The 25,078-nt window shown below is 40.4% G+C and overlaps 2 protein-coding genes and 1 pseudogene across 3 annotated transcripts; 2 read left to right on the forward strand and 1 right to left on the reverse strand.

Annotated features, from left to right (window-relative positions):
• Window positions 1–1,729: 1,729 nt before the first annotated feature.
• LOC103424449 (probable inactive purple acid phosphatase 27) lies at window positions 1,730–13,875 on the forward strand (annotated as a pseudogene).
• A 321-nt stretch (window positions 13,876–14,196) lies between these two features.
• LOC103424444 (uncharacterized) lies at window positions 14,197–16,867 on the reverse strand. 2 transcript variants are annotated; one of them, XR_001788701.3, is made up of 8 exons: window positions 16,357–16,867; window positions 16,078–16,264; window positions 15,728–15,978; window positions 15,450–15,564; window positions 15,275–15,367; window positions 14,923–14,998; window positions 14,705–14,848; window positions 14,197–14,574 (listed from the first exon to the last, which is right to left on the reverse strand). XR_001788701.3 is itself a non-coding variant. In XM_008362525.4 (7 exons), exons 1-7 carry the CDS (start codon window positions 16,704–16,706, stop codon window positions 14,452–14,454), a joined length of 1,263 nt encoding a protein of 420 aa, XP_008360747.3. In that variant the 5' UTR covers window positions 16,707–16,867; the 3' UTR covers window positions 14,197–14,451. The 2 variants fall into 2 exon arrangements, 1 of the variants encoding a protein (XP_008360747.3); XM_008362525.4 differs by lacking the exon at window positions 14,923–14,998.
• A 4,895-nt stretch (window positions 16,868–21,762) lies between these two features.
• On the forward strand, window positions 21,763–24,418 carry LOC103454965 (exocyst complex component EXO70B1-like). The gene has a single exon (XM_008394555.4). It carries the CDS (start codon window positions 22,105–22,107, stop codon window positions 24,052–24,054), a length of 1,950 nt encoding a protein of 649 aa, XP_008392777.3. The 5' UTR covers window positions 21,763–22,104; the 3' UTR covers window positions 24,055–24,418.
• Window positions 24,419–25,078: the final 660 nt, after the last annotated feature.

The raw sequence follows: 25,078 nt of genomic DNA on the forward strand, positions 1-25,078 counted from the left end.
TTATGTTTAGCCCCCGTCCAGATTATAGCCCTATAAGAAACTTTTTTTTTTAGCGGGGGGATTCAATGACTAACAGTCATGGAAGTATGATCTATTTCTTTACACCCAAGTTCGAATTCATGCAGTATGATCCATTTCTTTACACCCAAGTTCGAATCCCTGCTCGTACAATTTTTAATGAGTTTTGGAGTTAGGTTTAATAAAAAAGGCGAAGGCTCTTATAAGACTTTTTATTTGGGATTGATCATATTTTTTTTGTTGACAAACGATAACTGTAATAGATTAAATTGTTAGTTGCAGAAGAAAAGGGATCAAACTCACTTCAAAAATGCATATGTATGATTACTTTCTGCCGCTGAGCGGTAAAAAGCTGCAATTGAAAGATCGATCAAAGTTTTGTGATTAGGCAAAGGGGGAGTCCAGGTCTTGGACCAAAAACTTTAAATTCCACTATCTAGTGAATTAGACTTTGATTGGATTAATCCGGAGCTTAAATCCCTATTGCTTTCTTCTACCAAATTGATTGAATTCAACAACTTGCCTTAATTAATTACTCTCAACGTGAGTTTGAAGATTCATTTAAAACTGTAAAATTATTATCTGTCCCCGTTTTATTTGAATAGTCGTTCTTTTATTTTTCTTTAATAAAATAGAGATATTGAAAGTTCATATTTAGATCAAAACACTTGTTTGAATCTGATGTTGATACAAACAATAGGAATTCGTAATTATTCAATCCGAACCATCGTGAAACACACTTTATGATAATATTTGACAAAAAAACAAAGTTAAAACTACTTTTAAATTATAAAATCACTTTAAACAACACTAATACGAACATTTCTAATGAAAACGCTTTTCTTCATGCTCTTAAACATCTAAAATTTTGGAGAGCAGCATAATTAAAAATGATAACAATTGCGTGTGGCGTTTCAATTTAATAATAATTACTATGTGAAGAAACACTTACACATTGTAATATATTATTAAATGTCACTCAGTACTACGGTCTAGTAGTATTTCTCTTCACTTGGAACTGAAAGGTCTTAGGTTCGAATCTCGTGGATGACGAATTTGATACCAAATTAGACTGTCCATTATATCATTTAGCCGAACTCCACATCCCCTTAGTGTAAAATATTAATGTACTAAAAAATTAGGGAACTTTAACGAAAAGCACCTGGTACTGTTCACTTTAACGAAAAACCACATTTTTACACTAAAAAGTCAATCCTGATACTATTCACTTTACCCTTTATTTTGTCCTTATCATTAAAACTCAAAGTTTTCAAGCCATTTTTATTAGTTTTTCTAAAAAAATAAGTAACATATTATTAAATAAAAAACGTTACGCGACTCTGAATCCGTTTCATATACATCCTCAAACTTTTGACCTAAAAATGGTAAAACTCTTTTCCCACGTGCAGCGGAAAGAATCCAATCAGAATCCAATATCTTAAACACATGCACCAATATACAAACAGACGTATCCTTCCCTTCCCTCCCCTTCCCGCCCTCTCTCTAAAATCCTCCCACAATTCAAATCCTACCCCAATTTTGTCTCCCAATTACAAAAAGACGGTAAAAAAGAAGAAGAAAAAGATTGAAACTTTGTGATATTTCCAGAATCACATATGGAATCAAAGCGTGTTTGTTATCTGTTCGATTCATACAAATAAGGGGTTTTCTCGAATTTGTTTTCATCATTTTCAAAAAACCCAACTCAGCAATGGCGCAAAGTTTTCAACTGTTTGCGATTGTGGTGATTCTGGGATTGACTAACTTAGCGGGAGCTGCCGCTCAGGGCGATGGTTTTGGGGAACAGCCGCTTTCCAAGATTGCCATTGAGAAAGCCACCATCAACCTCTCATCCACCACCTCCGTCAAAGCTTCCCCTTGTGTGCTCGGCTTGAAGGTAACAATTTATTTTTACTGTTTTGATTCAATGGCTGCCAACATTTATGTGTCAAGTTATTAGCTGCTGCTCAAATATTTTTGTACACAAATAGATGTCAATGGGAAATAAAGAAACAGCAGATTGGCATTGTGAAAAAATATGGGGTAAAAGTGGATAGTTGAAATAACTTCTATGATCATTTAATTTTGAATTTCATTACAGTGGCTATGTGGGCTTGCACCCAAGTTCGTGTCCCCTTCCCCATAGGTTATATTAGTTAAGAATATCGCCATGTCAAAATAGTTGGGAGCTACTGTAACGTCTTTTATTTGGTAGCGCATTGATTGAATAATCCGTATTTAGTTTTTGCCTTTTGAATGTATTTATTTGGTAGCCCATTGGTTGAATAATCCGTATTTAGTTTTTGCCTTTTGAATGTATTTTTTGTGTAACTGTTGGCTTGGTGTACGGTGACTTTTCGAGTAGATGAGTTTTTGCATGGAATTCAAGTTTTTGAATTCATATGAATGTCTTTTTTATCCATGGAGTTAAGGTGTTGATAATATGTATTTTTGATTCCTACGATTGCAGGATGAGGATACCTAATGGGTAACTGTGGATCTTGAGAACCAGACTCCTACTGGAGATGATTGGGTTAGAGTCTTTTCTCCGGCAAGATTCAAGTAAAGTGTCTGACAACGATTACATAACCTATTTTACCACGAACAATCTAGCTATTGATTCAACTTACTATGCACTATTCTGTGATCGAATCTGCTTTGCAAAATTTGTATGAAGATCTTTGTTTATAATTGTTGGAGATTGAAGTAACGGTGTTTTAATAAGGCAGTGATTCGATGTGCCCGCCAGTGAATGCACCATGTTGATGCACAAAATCAGCGAAGACTTTGGTACAACAGAAAGTGTCAGGTTTTGTGACCTTCGCTTGGTTGCTTCGGTCACTAGTGAGGATAAGTACGTAAATGAATAGAGACAGAGAAGCAAACACAGGATGTACGTGGTTCACCCAGATTGGCTACGTCCACGGAGTAGAGGAGTTCTTATTAGTAGTGAAGGGCTTACACAAGTACAAAGGATCAAGCTCTCAATTTAGTGAGTTCTTGTGAATGATTTAACACAAATGGCATTAGGCAATATTGTGGGGGAATGACCCCTATTTATAGAAAAACTTGTAGCTTTGTCACATTGACATGTGTCATGTTATGATTGGTTCTTGATGTCGACACGTGCTGCGCTCTGATTGGCTTCTAATCTTGACACGTGTCGAGTAGTGATTGGCCTCCTGGTCGGAGGGGAACTCTTCTGGGTCCTTGACAGTATAGCGTTGGCCGGTGCTCGGTAGTTTCGGGATTGGTCAAGTATGGTACAAACAGTGCTCCCCTAAGTTCCCGAGTGAGGGAAACTCCTCGGTTGGGGACTTGCAAGATCCAATCCCTTGAGTAATCACGAAACTTCTAAGTACCGAAGTGTGGTCTGATCTTCATCTGCCCTTCTCTGGAAGTACCTTTCCTCCATCCGGGAATGGTGTATTTAGCTGATGTTGACGCACAAGGTAATGTATCAATTTCACTTGAAGCTTAGTTGTAGTTTCGGGCTTAGTCAAGTGTGATACAAACCCTATAGTAGGAGTCCCCCAAGTCGCCGAGCTAGGAGATCTGCCGAAAGAGGTGACAGACAAGGTAAGCAGTCAAACTTCCAAGTAAGCAACCCAGGATCAGAGGTTTGACTTCGGCTTCCGGTTGATTGTTCTCCTTCTCCTTGTCTCTCATTCAACTGCCAGGATAAGGAGAAGCAAATGGATAAGAGATGATATGAGATACTTTTGCTTTTGAAGAAGTAACTTTCCACAGGCTTATTCTTGAACTGTGCTGGAGGGTTTTCTGGTGCCTTTCAGAGTATAAGGCCGACTCAAAAATTTGAGGGTCAAAACAAGTCCATCAAATCTAGAGTACGTTCGACCTTGATGATATGGGATACTTTTGCTGTTGACGGAATAATGAATGTGGTATGGAAAGGTGTCGTGCTGTAGTGATCTGTTTCAGCTCACCGTTGAACCTTCTGCTTCAATCTTTTGCATGGCAGAAGTGGTGTGCAACCTTTGCATTTAAATGGTCCTTCAGAACATTCCTTCATAGTGACTCATCCATGCTTGGCAGCTTCAGTGTAAAGAGCCAATATCTGATCAACTGTCATGAGGTATTTGCCGGTGGAATTCGTGACCTTGACAGCAGTTGAGGATGAGTACTCGAGAGCAATGCTAAGTAAGCAACCAGGCAAAGGCTCCAGGCAGTCAGTTCCAAATTGGAGGTTTGATTTCAGGTTCCGACTGACTGCTCTCTTTCTCCTTGTCCTGCAGGTGTGGACAAGGACAAAGACAAAGATAGGGAGAAAGCATGATATGGGATACTCTTGCTTTCGACCCTGATGATATGAGATACTCTTGTTCTTGGTGTGGCTTATTTGCTGAGGTATTATCGGGGGGAAATAAAGCTGAGTATTTCGAGAGGTTATGTTGAGGGTGCCTTTTCGAATGCGAGAAAGGGTTGAGCATTTTTGCAGGTTTGCCTGTCCGTTGAGGAGGGAGGTCAATGTATATAGGGATTTCCCAATAACAAGTAGTAATGATATTCCTTTACCCTTCTTGGTCACAGCAATGTAGTGGGAGCTGCCAGCTTCACGTGTTTTAATTTTGTCAGAGCACTTTGAAAAAGTGGTATATGGTATCTGGAAAGCTGATGTTACGTGTGAAGATTACAGACAAGCTTTATCTAAGGAAATCTGGCTCTCGAAGTTCTGAGAGTTGTGCCTCTTCGGTTTTCGAACAAGCAATCCCGTCGAGGATCTGACTCTCGAGATTCGGAAAGCGGTGCTACTCCGGTTTTTGAGAAAGTAATTATGTTAGGAGTATTTTCTCGAATGTGAGTAAAGGTTAGACGTTCTTGCCAACCTGTCTTGCCGCAAAACACGGAGGTCGACACACATAGGGACTTTCCAGTTGTCAAGCAGTGGTGCTGTTCCTTTACCCTTATGGGTAATAGTAGGGTAGCTGGAACTTCGAAATTCTCGTGCCTAAACTTTGTCAGAGATCTTTGATAAAGTTATATGTGGTACCCGAGGAGTTGATGGTGCATATGGAGAGCGGTGATTGAACAGTAAGATTCACGTGCTTTCTACTTCACCAGAAATCTTCGATAGAGTGCCCGTAATTTCCGCAAAGCTGATTGCGCATGTGACAGGTGCTGACGAGGCTGAAAAAGCAGGTGCTTCTTCGATTTCTGAGATCGGCCCTCGTGGTCTCTGAGCAGCCCAGCTTTTGAGAAAGCAAACGCCTCTTCGATTTCTGAGATCGGCCCTCGTGGTCTCTGAGCAGCCCAGCTTTTGAGAAAGCAAACGCCTCTTCGATTTCTGAAGCTCCGTCGAGTGCAGATTTTTATAGAGGCTGGCATTAAGTTCCACAGCACACTTGAATCTCTACCAGTAGAAGCTCATTTCTTGCACTTCTAAGATCTTGATTTGTCTGACCTCTTCCCTCTTCAACACATTTGAAAATGTCTGGACCCTCCGACCGTCGTTTTGACTTGAACCTTGGAGAAGAGACAGACACGCCTTCTCCAGACAACATATAGCGCCCATCCTTCATATCCCCTACTGGTCCTCTTACCGTTGGGGATTCTGTGATGAAGAATGATATGACCGCTGCAGTGGTGGCCAGGAACCTTCTCACTCCCAAAGATAACAGACTACTTTCCAAACGGTCTGATGAGTTGGCTGTTAATGACTCTCTGGCTCTTAGTGTTCAGTGTGCAGGTTCTGTGTCTAATATGGCCCAACGCCTATTTGCTAGAACCCGCCAAGTTGAATCATTGGCTGCTGAAGTGATGAGTCTCAAACAGGAGATTAGAGGGCTCAAGCATGAGAATAAGCAGTTGCACCGGCTCGCCCATGACTATGCTACAAACATGAAGAGGAAGCTTGACCAGATGAAGGAATCTGATGGTAAGGTTTTACTTGATCATCAGCGGTTTGTGGGTTTGTTCCAAAGGCATTTATTGCCTTCGTCCTCTGGGGCTGTACCTGGTAATGAAGCTTCAAATGATGAACCTCCAATGCCTCCTCCTTCTGGGGTTTTGTCAAGTACTGAGGCTCCGGATAACCACCTTCCGGTGCTTTCTCTTTCTGGGGCTCTACCGACTGCTGAGACTTCCCCTAAGCAACCTTTGTGAAGGCTCCCTTTTGTTTGTTTATTTTGACTCATGTATATGTACATATTTGTGGCTTATCGAAAATATTAATAAATAAGCTTTGCTTCATTTCAATATATTGTGTTAAATACACCAAAGCCTTCTTCATAAAGTTCTTTGAATTTTTGCTTTTGTTGAAACCTGTATTGTTGAAGCTTTGTGAGTGAAGCATGTAGTTTGAGGTAGTGTTCCCTTAATTTCCCGAGTGAGGAAAACTTCTCGGTTGGAGACTTGAAAAATCCAAGTCACTGAGTGGTTGTGAGACTGCCGAGTATTAAGGTGCAGTAGCATATGGTGGGAGTCCCCCAAGTCTTCAGGCGAAGAGAGTTGCCGAATGAGGTGTCTCGCTTGTTACTAATTTGTCAAAGTAACGAATCTTTGTTTCGATGTCACACATTCGCATATGCCTTATCTAAAAATATTTCCAACTTTTGTGTGTTTGATGCTGCATGCTATTGACTAGACAAGATTAAGTGCAATTAGTAGCTTTTCTCTCTTTTTCATCTTTTCTTTGGTGGAATTGCTTTTCGTTTCCACTAATCAGCCTGAGTGGATGCAAGATAACACCATTCTCTATAGCTCAGATCGCAAAGTCGTCTTCATGAAAGTTGTTCCTTATCTTGTGAACTACAACATCTCCAAATTTGAGATCCATCGGAGTAGTACAACTCCAGAAATTCAGGTATGATGAGTAACTGTTCATCAATTTTCTGTTAACCCGTCAGACTTGTTGTGAGCTTCTAAACTCCATTTTTTCTTGTTCATCTCAACATACTTTCTTCATCGAAGTTGTTCCTCACCTTGTCAGCTACAACATATCCAAATTTGAGATCCATCGGAGTAGTACAAATCCAGAAATTCAGGTATGATGAGTGACTGTTCATCATTTTTCTGTCAACCTGTCAGACTTGTTGTGAGCTTCGAAACTCCATTTTCTCTTGCTCAGATCAACATACTTTCTTCATCGAAGTTGTTTCTTAACTTGTGAACTACAACATATCCAAAATTGAGATCCCTCGGAGCTGTATAACTTAAGAAATGCAGGTATGATGAATGACTGGTTATGATTTTTCTGTCAACCCGTCAGATTTGTTGTGAGCTTTGAAACTCTATTTTTTCTTGCTCAGATCAGCATGCTTTCTTAATTGAAGTTGTTCCTCAGCTTGTTAACTACAACATATCCAAATTTGAGATCCCTCGGAGCTGTATAACTCAAGAAATTCAGGTATGATGAATGACTGGTTATTATTTTTCTGTCAACCCGTCAGATTTGTTGTGAGCTTCGAAACTCCATTTTCTATTGTTCAGATCAGCATGCTTTCTTCATTGAAGTTGTGCCTCATCGTCTCTTTCATAACATATCAAAAATTCAGAATGAACTAATGGTTAAATATTTCCAGATCTTCGAAACATCATAGCAGCTTCGAAATCTGCAAGAATCCGACTGTCATGTTTGGAGCTTCAACACTTTAATTTCCGTCGCTCAAACAGAAATGGTTCCTTCTTGAAAGTTGTTCATATGCTCAAAAACTATAGGGTGTCCAAAATTCAGCTCCATTGGAGAAGAGCAGAGGTTGCAGAAATTTGATAGATGAAAGGAGGCGGAAGAGGGAGAGAGAGAAAAAGTCTCTTGGGTTGGATTTCTATTTTGGGGCAGATTCCAAGTTTTGTAGCACCTTCATTATTGATGAATTGCTTGTACTTTTGTCCATTATGAAACTTGGGACTTTGGCTTGTTGTTGGATCTATTATAATATGTTTGGGAACATATATAAGTGAATAAATAAGAAGGAAAATTTTGGGCCCTTGTGGGTGTAAAACAAAAAATGTTTATGTTTACCCAAGTGTTTTTGTACAAGTTCAAGGGCATCTTGGGTTTTGTGAACAAAATTTGTTTATTTGGAGCAAGGTTTTGTGTTGAAGCTTTGTAGGTGAAGCTTTGGAGGTGAAGCTTTGATGGTGAAGCTTTATAGATGAAGCTTTCTGGGTGAAGCTATGTAGGTGAAGCTTTCTAGGTGAAGCTTTTTTAGGTGAAGCTTTGTAGGTGAAGCTTTTTTAAGTGAAGTTTTTCGGGTGAAGTTTTTTGGGTGAAGCTTTTTAGGTGAAGCTTTGTGGGTGAAGCTTTTTTAGGTGAAGCTGTTTGGGTGAAGCTTTTTGGAGGTGAAGTTTTTTTTGGGTGAAGCTTTTTTAGGTGAAGCTTTTTGGGTGAAGCTTTGATGGTGAAGCTTTGTAGATGAAGCTTTCGAGGTGAAGCTTTGATGGTGAAGCTTTGTAGGTGAAAGTATGTAGAGGGAGCTTTTTAGGTGAAGCTTTTTTAGGTGAAGCTGTGTAGGTGAAGCTTTTTTAAGTGAAGCTTTTCGGGTGAAGTTTTTTGGGTGAAGCTTTGTGGGTGAAGCTTTTTAGGTGAAGCTTTGTGGGTGAAGCTTTTTTAGGTGAAGCTGTTTGGGTGAAGCTTTTTAGGTGAAGCTTTGTGGGTGAAGCTTTTTTAGGTGAAGCTGTTTGGGTGAAGCTTTTTGGAGGTGAAGTTTTTTTTTTTTTTTTTTTTGGGTGAAGCTTTTTGGGTGAAACTTTTTGGATGAAGCTTTTTGGGTGAAGTTTTGGAGGTGAAGCTTTTTGGGTGAAGCTTTGTGGGTGAAGCTTTTTAGGTGAAGCTTTGTGGGTGAAGCTTTTTTAGGTGAAGCTGTTTGGGTGAAGCTTTTTGGAGGTGAAGTTTTTTTTTTTTTTTTGGGTGAAGCTTTTTTAGGTGAAGCTTTTTGGGTGAAACTTTTTGGATGAAGCTTTTTGGGCGAAGTTTTGGAGGTGAAGCTTTTCGGGTGAAGCTGTTTTTTTTTTTTTTTTTTTTTTTTTTGGCGCTTGACACGGTTTTGATCATGCATGTAGTGATAGAATTTGTTTCTTCTTATTGTAGATGTCAGAGCCTGGAAGTTCTAGTGATGAGGGCTCTTCTAGCTTTAGCTCTAAGTCTGAGTCTGCAATGTCGGAGTCTTCAGGGTCTTTGTTAGAGTCATGTACTAGAGAAACATTGGATGATCTTCCCAACCGTCAAACTTTAGCTATTGCTAGTTCTTCCTCCATGGCGTTGGGTGAGGGGGTTTCTCCTGATATGTCTTTGCCTCGGCGGAGGCATGGTTATAAGCCTGCGCCATCACCTCAGAGTAAGTCTTTCAAGTATTAGCATTGATCATGTATTTAAAGAAACAATCACGTAGGCCTGCCGTGAAGGCTTTGAGGGCAGTCTTGTCGTCTGCCTCGGCACACCGGGAGTATTCATGGCTGAAGCGGCCAACATACATACGTAATGACTCGTCTGGCCTCTGGCGGATAGTGTACAGGTCATCTGCAGAGTGCAAGCGATCGGTTTGGAAAATGTGTTGGGAAACAAATAGTTTCCTCAATTCCTCAAATGAGTCTACCGTCTCAGGTGTAAGACGACAATACCAATTTAGAGCTCCGCCAGAGAAGGTGGAGGGGAAGAGAAGACATCGCTCTTCGTCGGTGTGCATCCGGTATGCCATGGTGGACTCAAAGAGGTTAAGGTGCTCAATCGGGTCCTCTTTTCCAGTATAAAGTTGCAAGCCAAGCTTCTGCTTTGTCTTTGCTTGAAGGGGGGTGTTGAGGATCCTCCTTGTAAGAGGGCCAGGCCTGGGTTGGTTCCAGTCAGGTATTTCAGCCTGACGTTCAGCCTTCAACTTGTTTACTTCCTCAAGAAGTTGTAGGACAAGGGGGTCCTGAGCGGAGTTATGTGCCACTGGAGCTTTCTTTCCTAAATCTCCATCTCCTCTTGGAATTAGGAAGGTTTGATCAAGGGCATGTGATTTTTCCCTGGACTCGCTGTACTGGCTTCCAGGGTATGTCTGTCGGAACACCTCTGAGTCCCCTGTACCCTCATGTCTCTCTAGGACTTGTTGCACCTTCCCCAAGTTGGTGGCCGGCTCGGGCCGTGGCAGGGGACCGAGTCTCTCAGAAATCCTTGGGTCATTGATCTTTGAGCTTATATGGATGGAATTCTCTCGACGTTGCTTCAAGAAATCCCGACAATCGCGAAAGACGGCTTTCGATCCTTCTGCCCCTTCAGCAAAGAGGTGTCTCCCTCCGCTTCTCATGGTTCGGGTCGAAGCAACTGGGTTAAGAGAAGCCCCATGTTGATTATCAAATCGAGGGGTAATTTGTTCCCTATCAGGGATATCTATGTCGAATGCATGTGACCCTCCATGTTGGAGGGCACCCAGTTGATGGTTGACTTCCACGGGGGCAACAAGCTCGCGTGTCTGAGCTTGCCTAGCTTCGTGAAGTGTCTCCAAGAGCTTCTCATATTGCTCCTGGAGGACCTCATTCCTCATTGCTATCTTGTTGTTCTGAGCTTCCAACTCATCGACTTTAGCTTGAAGAAGAACTCGTTTTCCTTCCTTCTTTCGTTGTTTCGCACTATGTGCAAGGGGGGTGTCATTCTGTGTGCTGTGGCTTCCTTCGCTTCCCATGCTGGAGAGGGATGCCTGATCAAAAGAAAGTGTACGAATGATAGAAACCAGCTTGACACAGCTGAAGAGAGTAGGAATAAGTGTCGTTTCCCACAGACGGCGCCAAATGTTGATGCACAAAATCAGCGAAGACTTTGGTACAACAGAAAGTGTCAGGTTTTGTGACCTTCGCTTGGTTGCTTCGGTCACTAGTGAGGATAAGTACGTAAATGAATAGAGACAGAGAAGCAAACACAGGATGTACGTGGTTCACCCAGATTGGCTACGTCCACGGAGTAGAGGAGTTCTTATTAGTAGTGAAGGGCTTACACAAGTACAAAGGATCAAGCTCTCAATTTAGTGAGTTCTTGTGAATGATTTAACACAAATGGCATTAGGCAATATTGTGGGGGAATGACCCCTATTTATAGAAAAACTTGTAGCTTTGTCACATTGACATGTGTCATGTTATGATTGGTTCTTGATGTCGACACGTGCTGCGCTCTGATTGGCTTCTAATCTTGACACGTGTCGAGTAGTGATTGGCCTCCTGGCCGGAGGGGAACTCTTCTGGGTCCTTGACAGTATAGCGTTGGCCGGTGCTCGGTAGTTTCGGGATTGGTCAAGTATGGTACAAACACACCAAAAGAACAAACTCCTTATATATGCACTGCCCCCATAAAGGTTTGTGATTGCAGTTTGCAACTCTGTAATAGTAAATAGCGGATGAAACAATTTTGTTTGAACATTCCTAACCATTGTGATATATGATCCCTATGCTTCAGTACAAGTATGCAACAGACTCCAATCCGAATTATACAACGACTGGCAAATCTTCTTTGAAGTTTCAGCTTATAAATCAGCGGGCAGATTTCTCATTTGCATTATTTTCAGGCGGTTTGTCGAATGTATGATCATGATTCATTCTTGTGTTCCCATGCTTCCTCATATTCTATTTTGTTCGTTAAAGAATCATTGTCCTTCTTTATGTGACTGATCCAACACTCGACTGTTGCAGCCAAACCTGGTGGCAGTTTCAAACTCCATAACATTTGCCAATCCAAAAGCACCTGTGTTTCCACGCCTTGCTCAAGGGAAGTCTTGGAATGAAGTGAGTTTATCCTAATTTACAGTTCTGTGTGTTCTTATGTTAAACTTCTTTTTCAATCGGGATCTTTGGTTGTTTGATGAGAATTTTTTTTATAAACATCCGAGAATTTGAAGCGTTATGTTGTGGTTCATGTGTCTTTTGGCGTGCTGCGAACTTATATGAAGGTATTTATGTATTTTCAGATGACAGTAACTTGGACAAGTGGCTACGACATCAATGAAGCTGTTCCATTTGTTGAATGGGGTATAGAGGGTCAAGCTCGAATGCGATCCGGAGCTGGAACATTGACATTTGATCGGAGCATGATGTGTGGTATGATTCATTTTTATGTATTCACGACCTTGTCACATTTGCGTGATCTACGGAGACAGATATCTTAACATAAAATTGTTAAACTGCGATGGTTCGTTAAGGTGCACCTGCAAAGACAGTTGGGTGGCGTGATCCTGGCTTCATACACACAAGTTTCCTGAAGGATTTGTGGCCAAACATCGAGTATGCATATAACGATTTCTTCCCTGTTTGTTCTCTTTGCCTTTAAGAGTGTTGTTAACTACGGATGATATCTTCTTACCGTTGTGATGATTGGTTTCAGGCAGTTTTACAAGTTGGGACATCGTTTATCCAATGGGACAATTATCTGGAGCAAGAAGTACAAATTCAGATCATCTCCATATCCTGGACAGGACTCCTTACAGCGTGTCATAATGTTCGGTGACATGGGCAAGGTACTTTCAGTTGTAATTTTGAGCCGTGCCATTTACCGGTTACATAGAACGTCCATTTTGTGGTTGCTTTTACCATCCTGCTAGGGGGTTTTCGGTGTGTGATACATGTTTTCTCCTGCATCTTTCAGGGAGAGCATGACGGTTCAAATGAGTACAGTAATTACCAGCCTGGTGCACTGAAGACTACCGATCAAATCATCAGCGATTTGGAGAATATCGACATTGTTTTTCATATTGGAGATCTAACGTACGCAAATGGGTACATCTCACAATGGGATCAGTTCACGGCACAGGTGGAACCGATTGCATCAACTGTGCCATACATGGTTGGCAGGTTTGTGGAAGTGTTCATTACATGTTTTCATCATTTTCTAATGAGATTTATAAAATTGATTTATGATCTCGGCTGATGAATCTCGAATTTGTTTCCTGCAGTGGTAATCATGAACGAGATTGGCCTGATTCGGGGTCCTTTTACGACAAATGGATTCTGGTGGAGAATGTGGCGTGTTGGCTGAGACTATGTTCTATGTTCCAGCCGAGAACCGAGCGAAGTTCTGGTAAATTGCATCATTTCTTGTAACTTGAAGTACTTATACTGATTCTGGAGTATGGGATGCCTGCAGCAGTGTTTTTGTGTGCCGCGCACTTCTAATGAGAATTCTATGAATGAACAGGTACAAAACCGACTATGGCATGTTTCGCTTCTGCATAGCTGACACTGAGCACGACTGGAGAGAGGGATCGGAGCAGTACAAGTTCATCGAGAATTGCCTTGCAACTGTCGATAGACAAAAACAGCCTTGGTTGATCTTTGCCGCCCATCGCGTGCTTGCCTATTCCTCTAACTATTATTATGGGCAGGAGGGCTCGTTTGAAGAGCCTATGGGAAGGGAAAGCTTGCAGAAACTTTGGCAGAAGTACAAGGTTGACATTGCCTTTTACGGCCATGTCCATCACTATGAAAGATCATGCCCCGTCTACCAGGTATCAATTCCTTCGGTTTCAAACTCTTTCAGTTTCAGTCTCATCAAACAGTTGTGGATGACTTCCATTTCGTTTCTTTTAATCTCTTCGTTTTTCTTGTCACTCGGGCGCGGTGTTGCAGAGCCAATGCGTAACTTCAGAACAATCACATTACTCCGGCGCTGTGAAAGGAACAATACATGTTGTCGTCGGTGGCGCAGGAAGCCACTTATCTGATTTCAGCCAAGTGCAACCTAACTGGAGTATTTTCAGAGACCACGACTTCGGATATGTCAAGATGACGGCATTCAATCACACGTCGCTCCTGTTCGAGTACAAGAAAAGCAACGACGGCAAAGTCTACGATTCCTTCACCATATCAAGGGAGTACACAGACGTATTGGCCTGCGTACATGACAGTTGCGAAGCAACTACCGCTGCGTCGTAGAATACTTAGAACCCTACAAACAATTTCTTTTTTCGGTTTTTTTCAGTTTTTTTCGGTTTTCATGAGGAAGATATGTTATTTAGCATATGATATTATTTGCTCAACTCTTTATTGATAGTTAAATATGTTAGATGAGGAATGTAATTACCGATTCGGGTATTAATATTCTCAAGATTAACTTAGATTAAGAAATTTTGCCATGCTTAATTATGTTTGTATTCTACTTTCTTGTTTCTTTCCTTACTATTTATGGTTAATTTAACCAAAGGAAGAACAAAAAACTCTTCGAAACGAAAGCAATTTAGGCAGGCGATCCAGACCGGAAAATTGAAAATAATAATTTCATACTCCAGGAGAAAAAGTGTTACTGCAAAAATACATCGAAAGATACTAGTATACATTGATCATCCAACAAGGATGCTCAGCTTTCTTGCAGTGTTTTCTTGCAGTGTTAAGATTACACAAAAATACATCGAAAGATACTAATATACCCGAGAATATGAACGCTACATCGATCCCAATGAGGATATTGTATTTGCTGTGTGTTCTGTATTCCGGTAATTTCAGAGTATCGACTGATCATCAACCAACCATATCAACTTCCGGTACATCAGGTCTGTTTCCTTCATCATCCGGTGAGTTGATTGATGCTACCAAATCGTCAATTTTCAGGGGAGACTGCCGAACCATATTCTGAAACATAATCTGCAAGATTACATTCCAAAGGAATTATCAGTAAAGGCAAAGATTTAAAACAGTTATGTATCAGGATAGTTTTTAACATCGAGAAAGAGTGATTTCCACCAGCATTGCGGAATTACAGTTTTCTACGAACCTTGGAGTAAGTATCTGCAAAAGCACGGGCACGATTGGACTTGCCAAGGAAATGTAAATCTGCCTTCTCAAGCTTCCCATCTACAACACTTAATCCTCCATCACCAATAGCAAAACGAAGAAGACATCCTGAATGCAACCCTGACTGAAAATAAATTGAAGTTAGAACACAAAGGCAAAAGATGTGAATACAACGAGGAAAGAGAGGACAAATGTTACATGTTAGGGTTGTAAAGAACTCAATGACACCAGCCTGTCAGTTAGTCTGGTGGCTTCAGAGTCGTTTACCAGTGACCTGAGATAGAACCGCATTTTCCTCAGGACAACAAGTGCAAGGACCGATTTGGTATTATGGGTTTTGAGCATTGGTGGAGAAAATGTAACTATTGGGGTGGGGGTGGGAGGAGACAAGATACGGAAAAAACTGCCATGAAAAGCTAAGCGAAATATTTGTTTTGAGTGAAGCAGAACCGCTCCCATAAAAGCCCTACCATACTTTGCCTGACTCAACTCGCAATTACTAGGTGCAGATATCCATGTTCCTATAATGAAAATTCACCGTAAAACATACCTGTTGTATGAAGTCTGATTCCAAGCAACCAAAGACAACTGGTGGATCATCGGATGTAGTCACATTTCCATCACCTTGCAGCTCCAAAACTACCTGATCACATGGAACCAGAAAATGAGAGTAGAGATAGCCCAACCAACAAATAGAGCAAAGAAGTGTTCGTAATGAAAAAAACCTGTTGATGGCTTGGAACCTGTCCTTTGTTATCTGTGTCAATAACGTACTGACTGCAACTCTCATCCTTCCAGACTAATGCTAATGGGGTATTTCCTGGTTGGTAATGAGCATGCCTAGAAAGAAAAAACAATTTTACATAAATCGTATGTCAAAGAAAGTTTCAACAGCATTAAAAAAATCGAGAAACTACTGTAACAGTGAACCATAGCAACAATATATGACATTTTCACAGATCCATAACAACAAATTTTAAGTAGTATCAGGAAATGAGCTTACTTGTTATAAAACAAAAGACCATCCTTTACATAAGGTACCGCTCCAGCATATGCCGAGTATAGCCCGCTCTGATCACAGTTATGCACAGGAACAAAGCTGAACCTATACCTATGATAGTGAGACGGAGCCTCACAAGCCCCGGTCTCCCCGAGCTTAGAACTCAGCCAGAAAAACCTAAACTCGGCCGTGCAATCGTACAAAGAGTAACCTCTCCAGCACACCATGTCAATTACGTAGTACGTCTGGTCCATCTGCATTCAATGTACATTCAGCTTGGCATTTTATCAAACATTTGGAGCGCAATTGAAGAAAGTAAATAATCAAATTTAACCCACAATTGAAATACTTACCTCGTGAAATATACAGTCCAATATAGAATACGACTGAGCGGAACCCGACCCGTCTCGGCTCCTGGAACCATTGGGAAGAGCCGACGGGAAACGGTGCAGAACAGTGCCGTTTCGTTGCCTGCTGATTGTGGCTCCGTCGGACGAAACGACGAAGCATCGCTTCCCAGATGGCCTCGCAAACACATACCTACATTTCCACAAAAAACCCAAAAATTGGAAGAAATAATTGAAATTATATTGGGAAAAAAAAATTGAAATTTAGAGAAATGGAAAGCGAACCAGTCGTGGGGCAAGCGGTTTGGGACGTCGATCATCCACTCCGGGAGCATGAGCTGCCTAGCGAACCATTTTCGGGCCTCCGTGCCTCTGAGCTTCGAAGCGTTGCGAAGGTCGAATTCGACGTCGGATTCGGACTCCTTGGATTCAGATGCGGATTCGGGTTCGGGTTCGGGTTCCGAGGGTTGTTCATGTTCGGGCGGGAGGGAGAGGAGGGTGGAGGCTAAGCGGCGGGCCTGGAGCTGGACGTCGCGCCGGGCTTGCTCTTGGCGCTGAAGCGCGAGCTCTCGGCGCCTCTGCTGGTCTGAGATCGCCGGTCTCTTGTACGCGCGGCGGAGATCGTGCGGCGCCATATTTTGGTGGTCGTCCGAAATTGAATTTTTGGGAACTGGCGTTGTTCAGAAATTTTAAAAACGGTATCGGCAAAACTGTTGGGTTCCTTGACTTTGGGTCAGCCCATTGGATGTGCAAAGCCCATTATCCATGTTTCCGTTGTATTTCGCTTCGCTAATGGAGTTACTGACAGCCGTTCTTGTTATCTTATAAACCCATATTGGCAGATAAACTTATATGTCTCGAGTCTTGGAAAAGATGTTCCAACAAGTTACAACACTCATCTCGTGACCTTCCTATTCCTTATTGAGTATCGTCCAAATGTTTGATCACTCAGATTAGGTGATTCCCGTGATTGGTTATAAGATAGAACACTACTTGACTGTTGAAAGATCAATAGTCACTCTTGCTGATTCCCATCAAATTTGGACATGTGTCCAAATAATTAAAGTTATAAGCACAAATTTGATATGTGTCCAAATATAATTGGACATTAACCAGGAGCGGCCGCTGATCTTTCACAGCCAACTAGTGTTCTATAAAATATTCATCACTGTTTGTCACACACAACGTTGATACGAGCCGTAGATGAGTGGCCCTTTTTTGTTTCCTAGTTGTTTCCGAGTGTTCGTTACGTCTACGAGTGACAAAAAGTAGTTCAAAGGATTGGTTGGCTAAAAGGGTTGTCAAAATTGACTTCTCTTGTAATCGTTTAAACTTTCAATGGCATGACGGTTTGACGAGAAATTTTCTGTTACAGGCTTTGTATGATGATGCAAATCACTTTTGTTTGGAGCTTAATTTCAGGAGGAAATTAGGCTTTTGCCCATATGGGAAAACCTTTACGGCAGATTCTAAGCATTCTCCTTTTCTTGTGGAGGGGAGAGCCGAACTTAGGATCTCGAAGTAGGATATTTGTTTTAGTGAGGTCATGTTTGGGTTTACTAGTATATATGTGTTGTGTTCATGCCAATTCAAACGTTAATTATAAGCAAAAAGGTAATAAATAATAATTTAATAATATAGTAATACACACATACCATCAGAAAATTGAGAAAAAGTTATCATTTTATTATTAAGATGACAAATACTTGAAACAAGGTTCATCATGTAAACATCGAGTCCTATATTTGTGCGGATTTTTAGTCGTGAAATGGAGCGGAAACACCATTTGTGTTTTTTTTTCCTCTTTTAGAATGACAATATACAAAAAAAGAAAAAAATTATTTGTAGTTTTTATTTTGTTACAAAGAAAGAAATCGAACCTGAACCTATCATAATCTCATCATTAATTTTATTGGTGAAATTAATCCCAAAATAGCCTCTAATTGTCAGGTCTAAAATTAGAGGTTAATGTTTGTAGAAATTTTAGTCACGATTGATGGTCCAAGTGCTTTTATTTTCTAAGCTTGGCAATGCTCCGTGTGAAACTGGAATCATGGCTGCACCAATCAAAATCGCAGTCCCAAAATTAGAAAATTGGTGAGAGAGACAACCTAACAACATTTTGTAAAATAATTTTTAATTAAAACGATTGATAGATAGATTAGGACAATTAAGCCACATTGTCCATACTGGAGGCCAAGAATTTTAGGTTCAGATTTTTGGGACATAATCTATTGGTCTCTTGTTTTCTTTGATTTTATGCTGTGAGTGTGTAAACGTAATTTGACAGATGTGTGTGACTGTGCGTAGTTACATTGATTATAACGGATGTACTTTCTTTTATGTAGGGCTGGATTCGGTTGGCAAATCGTGTCAAATTCCTTGTGCCACCTATCAGCCACATATACATAATTACCAAAAATCAGTTACTGCTAGCCAACCGCCTTTTTGCGGTTGCCAAAAATCGGTTCAGCTAAAATTATTGGTTGGTTCGGTTGGTAAATTGCACAACCGGTGGTTTCCACTTCTTCCTCGCTATCTTCCAGTTCCAAGGGCTCAATTTGATTTTTAGATTGGGGTGTTTGTTCGATTGCATTGTGTGGTTCATTTTGGGTTAATCCATGTTGTGCACTAGCGGCTGTTTGGCTGGACTCCATCATTCCAAACATAAGCAACGCATATACATTCAAAATCATATATATGTACGTGTATATATAGTATCAGTAATCATCATGCTATCAATTTTGTTAATAATATTTTCTATATTTATTATGGCATGAATCATATACATATATACATATATATTTTTTAATTTATTTTCTAAACCCTAAAACTAAGGAGTCATGCATTTAAAAAATACCTAAAATATCTAAATAGAAGGAAAAAAAAATAAAAAAATAAAAAAAATAAAAATAAAAATATATATATATATATATATTGGTAGGTATGGCATACCGACGACATACAAAATCAATTACCAAAGCCATGCCATTAATTGTCGGATCGGTAAAATGCCAACCGATTATGAAAAAATGCCAAAACTATACCATACCATTATGAGTCGACCGGTATGGTTTGCTCAGTAAATCGGTTTATGGCAAAATTTCCCACCCCTACTTTTATGTACTCCAATCTTAATTTCGCATCCTTGCAGTTTAGATCAATTTAGAAATTTGATTAAAGAAATGAATGATTTCGATTATAACATACTATGGTTAAATTCGCTAATCCCGACTAGTAAAGAAAGAGGTGCACCCTAAGGATCTTAATTCTCTAACAAATGTTGATGGAACCTGAATCATTTGCAAACAAAGCATGGATTTGGATTTAAGATTTGCGAAATTGGAAATCTAACGTGTTAGGTGAGTTGGTTTAGTTACTATCGAAGTTTTTCTTTGCAATTTTCCTTTTTATCGAAAAATAAAATAAAATAAAAAGATATTTTTCTTGAAGTGGATTTTGTGACAGACGCAATGGCAGCTAGAGGTCATGCCATGAATTATTTACAAGTTTGGTTATGGAAGCTTTCTATACTTGGTAGTTTGACTCTTTTCCTAGGGGTTGTTGCTATGATTTTTTCTTGTAATTTTCTTTGGATATTGTTACCGACACATATATTTTTATCTTTTACACATTTTTATTAATTTTTCAAAATTGATTTTCTCAATTTATTTGATCCGACGACTGAAAATTAAAACAAACGTGTGATAAATAAAAATGGACGTGTGGATAATACTATTTTTTAGTTAAAAATAAATAAAATAAAAGGATACTTGGGGGTTGTTCATTGGTCAACTAATGGGGAGTTGCAGTTGACAATCACGAAAAACTCGCATTCGTTACATATTGCCAAGTGTAGATCACCGACGTTCAAATGTTTGCGTCATTCAGGAGCAAGAAAAATAGAAAAACGAGAGTTTTTTTTTCTCATTTTTATTTTCATCAACTTATAATTTAATATAATATTATCACTCATTATTACAGTCTGGTGATATTTTTTTTTGCTTAGAAGTGAGAGCTCTTATATTCGAATCTTGTGGATGGCGAATTCAATATCAAATTAGGCTGTCTATTGTATGGCTTAACTGAACTCCCTTTCCTCTTAGTGTAAAAATAAAAATGTACTAAAATATATATATATATATATAATATTTTTTCACAAAAATAAGGAAATTACGAAAATGCTACCCTGTCATATCGCGTGCTTTTGAATCTTATCCAAACTAATCTGGATTAGATGGGATGATTAAACTTTATGAGATGCGATGGTTCAATTTTTAAGTTTGATGGTACCGATTAAGATTCCCTTAATTAGATATTTTAATTTATCTGGACTCATTAGCTTCTATTGTCGATAATTGTATATCTGAAGTTCCGCGTTTACTTTCTCCTTTTTTTCTACAATTTATTATTATGATTTAGTGATATTTATTTTTACTTGTAAGTAAGAGGTCTTATATTCGATTCTCGCCAAAAACTAATTTGAACAATATCATTGCTAGTACATTATGAGATTCAGCCCACCCCATCCTTTTACCTTTAGTGTAAATAATATTATTTGTTAAAAAAAAAATTCCCCTTTTCTAGTGTGGTTTGTATAAGAAAATATTTAAAATAATATTGTGATCATAAGATCGGTTTGGCCGCTGTAAAATACATATGTTACACAAATCGTAAACCTTGTGTTTAGATATTTGGGCCGATTTATTATCTGAACTTGTAAGTCATTATTAATCATCTTAATGAGATTTCATAAATAGTTAGTTCTCTCATTGTCAAGAGTAATTTTTATAGTACGGTTACGCTATCACGGTGATGTTCTGTGTCAATGATACAAAAACATGTTTATAAATCTAAAACATGTCCCTGTATTATTTAAATAGACTCTTGCCATACAAGTCATTTTCCTCACTCATTATTCCGTTCATATTTGTCATGTGGGTAACCTCACTACAACTCACCCTGGTAAATTCAGTATTTAAAATTTCTTCGATATGATCGATATTTTCATGAAAAGATATGAAAATGGGGTGAAGTCTAAACTTCACCTCATATCGGAGAAACTCTTAAGTTTGAGTAATACTAGGGAATCGCATTTTTCTAAACCAAATTTGTAAACCGAATGATGTGGTTGTCGATAATTGAATTATTACTTAAGTGGTGATTAAAATGTTTGTTTTTTATTGATGACACATTATTTCGTTTACAAATTTAATTTAAAATGTTGGTATCCCTAAATTTTCATTTTAAGGTTCCATCATTTTCATAGAAATGAACAGATATCGATATTCAATATATCTATCGATATTTATATAATTTGAATTTAATATTACATCGATACTGATATTTTAGACATTGGATAAATGAGTACTACTTTCTGACCAAGTCATTTACACCGACAGATATGTCCAAATTGTTTAGATCAACATATAGAAGCAGCGACTCATCTAGATCGAACTCCTTGTTTATGTGTGCGTGCGTGTGAACTGGTTTCTATTTGTTACCATAATTGGGTGTGAATGCGTTATTATTTGTTGAACAAATATTTTCATGTCGCGTTATTTAAATATTCCTATTCTCGTGTAAAGAAGAGAGAGTATAAGGTCGGATGGTGGGCCCCACCTAATTTTGACCCAATCAAACGGTGGAATTGGAAGCTTACCCCCAGGTTAACACTCGTGCACCAGCACCGCACCCGAACTCCCCACCCCGACACTCCCCGAACGCAAAGCTCAAAGCACGATAAGTAGTTTCCGTAAACTCACTCCTCTCTCTAAAATTCTCTCTCTCTGTCTTGTCGAAAACCAGCACGCCCCAAAAGCAGCCGGCCAAAAGCCAGACGGACAGTGTCGTCATTTCAGTCGCAGCCTCGGATAAACCCCGCAACCAAACACCCCCCAAAGTCCCCAACTCCGCCGTCCCCCGAATGGTCACCTCCGCCCCTAATCCCACTTTCCCCAAATCCAAATCCTAACTCCCTCACACCCAAACACCAGTTACCATCTCTAACCCTAGCAGCCAAACATCTCCCAAATGACCACCACAACCACCAGCATAGGCGGTGGCGGAGAGGACCGGGTCCTCGCCACGGCTCAGCAGATCGTCAAGAGCCTCAACACCCCCAAGGAGGTCCGCGAGGACATGCTCCTGATCTTCTCGAGCTTCGACAATAGATTGTCTAACATCACGAATTTGATCAACGGTGAGGATTCCAAGGCCGAGGAGGACCGGTTCGGGGAAGCCGAGAAGGTGATTTTCCGCTGGGAGTCCAAATCCGAAGCTCACAGAAACTCAGTCCCGTGGGAGGAGTCGCCGGTCGAGGCCGGCGAGTATTTGGCGGCCGTCGATGAAATCCTCACCCTCATGGAGGGGCTTTCGGTCCGGTCCGATAACGAATTGGTTGACCGGGCCGAGAACGCGCTCCAAATCGCGATGACTCGGCTGGAGGACGAGTTCCGCCACATTCTGATCAGAAACACGGTGCCTTTCGACTCGGATCGACTCTACGGCTCGATCCGGAGAGTCTCGCTGTCGTTCGTGTCAAACGACGGCGAAATCGACGATGAATTTGGGAGTTTCGGCGAGGAGGACCGCGACGCCGGCCGGTTCCACGAGCGCGGTGGCAGCCTCGGCGATACAGACGTTGATTTGATACATCCTGACGCCGTCGTGGAACTGAAGGAGATTGCGGAGCGTATGATTCGGTCCGGCTACGAAAAGGAGTGTGTGCAGGTGTATAACAGCGTCAGGCGCGACGCTTTGGACGAGTGTTTGGTGATTCTGGGCGTCGAAAAGCTGAGCATTGAGGAGGTGCAGAAGATTGAGTGGAAGAGTTTGGATGAGAAGATGAAGAAGTGGATACAAGCTGTGAAAATTGGCGTTAGGGTTTTGATCAATGGCGAAAGGAGGCTTTGTGATCAGATATTTGAAGGGATTGATGAGACTAGGGAGTGTTGCTTCAATGACACTGCCAAAGGGTGTGTTATGCAGCTGTTGAATTTTGGAGAGGCGGTTGCCATTGGTCGAAGGTCGCCCGAGAAGCTATTTCGGATACTTGACATGTATGATGCCATGGCTGATGTGTTGCCGGACTTGCAGCAAATGATGACTGATGAGTATGTGGTTGGTGAGGCCAGGGGAGTGTTGGATGGGCTCGGTGATGCGGCGAGAGGGACATTTGCTGAGTTTGAGAATGCTGTTCAGAGCGAGGCCAGTAAGAAACCAATGCTGAGCGGCGAGATTCACCCGCTTACTCGGTATGTCATGAACTATGTCAAATTGTTGGTTGATTATAGTGTTACTCTCAATTCGCTTTTGGATACTGGTGAGGAAGAGTTGGAAAGGTTGCAAGGATCGCCAAATGATGATTTGGGTATAGGCAGCATGTCTCCGATAGGCCATAGGTTGTTGTTGTTGATTTCGAATTTGGAGTCCAATCTCGAGGAGAAGTCTAGGGTTTATGATGATGGAGCAATGCAGTCTGTGTTTTTGATGAATAATATTCAGTACATAGTGCAGAAAGTGAAGGATTCCGAGATTAGAAAACTCTTGGGAGACCAATGGGTTCGCAAGCGCCGTGGCCAGGTACGCCAGTATGCTACTGGGTATTTAAGAGCTGCTTGGAGCAAGGTCCTGTCTTGTTTGAAAGACGAAGGGATTGGCGGGAGCACAAGTAATGCTTCGAAGATGGCGTTGAAGGAGAGGTTTAAGAACTTCAATGCGAACTTTGAAGAAATCTATCGGACCCAAACAGCTTGGAAGGTCCCAGATGCTCAACTTCGGGAGGAGCTTCGGATATCTATATCAGAGAAGGTGATTCCAGCTTACAGATCATTTATGGGGAGATTTGGGAGTCAGCTGGAGAGTGGAAGGCATGCCGGGAAGTATATAAAGTACACACCGGATGACTTGGAGACCTACGTGTTGGATTTGTTCGAAGGGACACCGTGTGTTCTGAACCATCTGAGAAGAAAAAGTGCATAGGAGGTAAGCTCTTTGCTTTTATCAAAGACTAGTTGGAAGTTGGAATTGAAGTTCTAATGTCGAAAACAAAAAAAAAATGTAGCTTGATGATGATGATGATACCTATTTAAATATTTTGCTGGTGTTAATGTTATAAACACAGGTTTTTTGTGAAAGCTATTTTCCAACCCATCTATCATCTACTGTAATAACTTTTGTACAGGTTCTGTAGATTTTAGCTTTTTGTTGCTGTCGATGTTTTTTCGTGGTTCATGTGTTTGATTTCCATGAATCGCCACGAGTCTTGTATGTTATCTGTGTGCGGAAGAAGAACCAGAACCATTGGTGTAAAATATTGAATTCAATATACACAACGATTCAGAAACATATACCCATTTACGTTTTGGTTTTATTTTTTTCTCTGAAAATGAGTGCAACTTGAGCTATTAACTTGAAGAATGGAGATGTAAATTTAATGTATATCAGATGTTGCGTGAATATCTAGCTGGTTACAACTCTTCTCTTCGTTCAGTGAGTTTTCGGAATTTTGTAAAGGCGGTGTTATGAATCATTAGTCATCACTTGATTCGTTCCTTCATCTCCGATCATGAAGTTGTCTGGCTAGAATTAGGAACCTATTTATTACATCTGATGATACTTAAGGGATGAAATCGATTGTGAGCAACGTAAGTGGTTTAGGTTTCCAGAAAGTAAAGTTGAAGGTTGTTCAGATTGATTTAGTACATGTGTTTTTCATGTAGCGTGAAGTTCCCCAAGTTGGAAACCTTGTGTGTGTATGTATAGCCTTTATATGTATATATCGTCACTTAAAAGCCTTGGTTTTATAGTTAGCCACTTCTTGCCTTTAATATAACGAGGAGTGCTAAGATCAGTCGAATACAAATAAGACAGGTTTAGATTAGTTTACGCGTGCTCGATTGTTTTTAGCATTTTTCAACAGCTGATGTTGAAGAAAACGTCCAACTTGGTCTTCGGACAAGAACAATTAGGAACAGTTTGTGAACGCATGGGCAACTGAATCTAG

Source organism: Malus domestica, chromosome 14 (assembly GCF_042453785.1).
Source record: "Malus domestica chromosome 14, GDT2T_hap1".
Taxonomy (NCBI): domain Eukaryota; kingdom Viridiplantae; phylum Streptophyta; class Magnoliopsida; order Rosales; family Rosaceae; genus Malus; species Malus domestica.